Source organism: Juglans regia, chromosome 11 (genome assembly GCF_001411555.2).
Source record: "Juglans regia cultivar Chandler chromosome 11, Walnut 2.0, whole genome shotgun sequence".
In the NCBI taxonomy this organism is placed as follows: Eukaryota; Viridiplantae; Streptophyta; class Magnoliopsida; order Fagales; family Juglandaceae; genus Juglans; species Juglans regia.
Genome location: NC_049911.1, coordinates 12,720,153 through 12,722,061, shown reverse-complemented (window position 1 = coordinate 12,722,061; position 1,909 = coordinate 12,720,153). Strand labels below are relative to the sequence as shown.

The window sequence follows — 1,909 nt, the reverse complement described above, 5'->3', positions numbered from 1 at the left end:
AAATGATTTTTTAGTGATATGAGTTAACTCTCCGGACCCTCTGGGGTCGGGGCGTTACAGTTGGTATCAGAGCCAGGTTTGAGATTCTGCAGACTATATGGATTGAGATTTTAGGAATTTGAGGCTTCAGATTTGATTGGCTTATTTTGAAGGTTGTAGACATGATTTGGAGGTCTAGAATTTGAGGTTTACATAAATTTGATCAAAGGTTTGAGATTTTGTAAACTATAAATTATGAAGTTTTTGGATATCCGTAGGTTTAGGAAGTAATTCCATATTTTAGACGTCGGAAGTTGAGGATAGAGAGTTGATGATGTGGATAATTAAGATTTGAAATTCTGCAAACCAGAGTAGATATGTATAGGATTTATACAGATTTATGAGTTGAATTCATACTCCTTAAGGTTTAGACTATAGGTTTGTTTTACGGGTAACACTTTTTATTTTTCCAGGATGCCACCTCGCCGTCGAGAACGAAATGTGTCAGATTTGAATGCAACCAATAACGAGAGGGAAGCAAATACGAGTTCTTCCGAAGTACTACGAGCAGCAGCGCATCAACTTATAGACGATCTCGCACAGAATCCTTCGGGTCGTCAACGTAACAATAGTGAAGGAGGATGCACTTTCAAGCAATTTAATAGTACCCATCCCCCCACTTTTGATGGAAGAAGCGATTCCAATGCAGCTGAAGATTGGATGCAGGACATTGAAGAGATATTCAGTGTTTTGGAGTGCACCGATCAACAAAAAGTTCGATTTGCAGCTTTTAAATTAATCGGAGAAGCGAAGAGATGGTGGAACTCTGAGAAAGCCATCAGAGAAGTTGATGGAACTGGAGTAGTAAGCTGGCCTCACTTTAAGCAAAAATTTTTCGACCGTTTCTTTCCGAGGGCAGACCGGGAAGCTAGAGCCCGAGAGTTTGCTAACTTGGTGCAAGGGATCACGACGGTACGCCAGTATGCTGCAAAATTTGCAGAGTTATCACGTTTCGCCCCATATTTGATCCCAGATGAAGAGAAGAAGGCCAGGAAGTTTGAAGAAGGCCTGAATTTCCAAATATATGAACGGGTAACGGTCTTGCAGATTCAGAGTTTTTCGGAGTTAGTGCACAAGGCAATTCTAGTAGAACAAAATATTAAGAGGGGTGTGGAATTGCAAGAAACAAGAAAGAGAACTACTCCACAAGGATCCTCGGGTATGGATCAAGGGCCATGGAAGAAGAGAAATGAAGGGAGCAACTCAGGTCAAAAGCGAATGCAAGGGTTTCAATCGAATAACCTCTGCAATTTTTGTAATAATGCACACACAGGAGAGTGCAGAAAAGAAATGAGGACGTGTTTTCGATGTGGAAAGTCTGGACATTTTATCAAGGATTGTCCTTTGCTTCTGTCGGATAACAGGAAGCCTAACCCACCTCCAGTTTCCCAACAATCAAGTCAAGGAAATAATCAACGTAGAATGGGACCAGCCCGAGTGTTTGCTTTAACATCTGAAGATGCGGAGGACGACAACAATGCAATCACAGGTACCTCACTCTTTTTCTCCTTGAAAGCTTTATGTCTTAGTTGAGTTAGGATTTATCATGCTTGCTTGGAACGTATCTAGTAGTATAGCTTAGAATATTGAGGTTTGGTTGAAGAGGTTTGCAAAGGGTTTTAGACACAATATTTTATATCTATGAGACTCCTTTAGCTTTAGGTGTTTGATGGGTTAGTTTTTGTTTTGAAAGCGAGAAGTTAGGAAAAGTATGGTTGAAAGTAGATTCTTCTTTGGATTCCGGAATTTTGTGAACTGAAGTTGCTTAGAATTAAGTTTGGAACTTTGATTATATTATTCTTCGGAGGTTCTAAATATTATTTTGGGAGTTCACTTTTAGTGATTTGTGAGGTTAGCTGGGGGTGAAGTT

The 1,909-nt window shown here is 40.0% G+C and overlaps 1 protein-coding gene across 1 annotated transcript; it reads left to right on the top strand.

Annotated features, from left to right (window-relative positions):
• Positions 1-453: 453 nt before the first annotated feature.
• LOC118349896 lies at positions 454-1,572 on the top strand. The gene has a single exon (XM_035695840.1). It carries the CDS (start codon positions 454-456, stop codon positions 1,570-1,572), a length of 1,119 nt encoding a protein of 372 aa, XP_035551733.1.
• Positions 1,573-1,909: the final 337 nt, after the last annotated feature.

Coding starts and splice junctions, on each gene's coding strand:
- LOC118349896 (XM_035695840.1), top strand. CDS start 454: ATGCCACCTCGCCGTCGAGAACGAAATGTGTCAGATTTGAATGCAACC.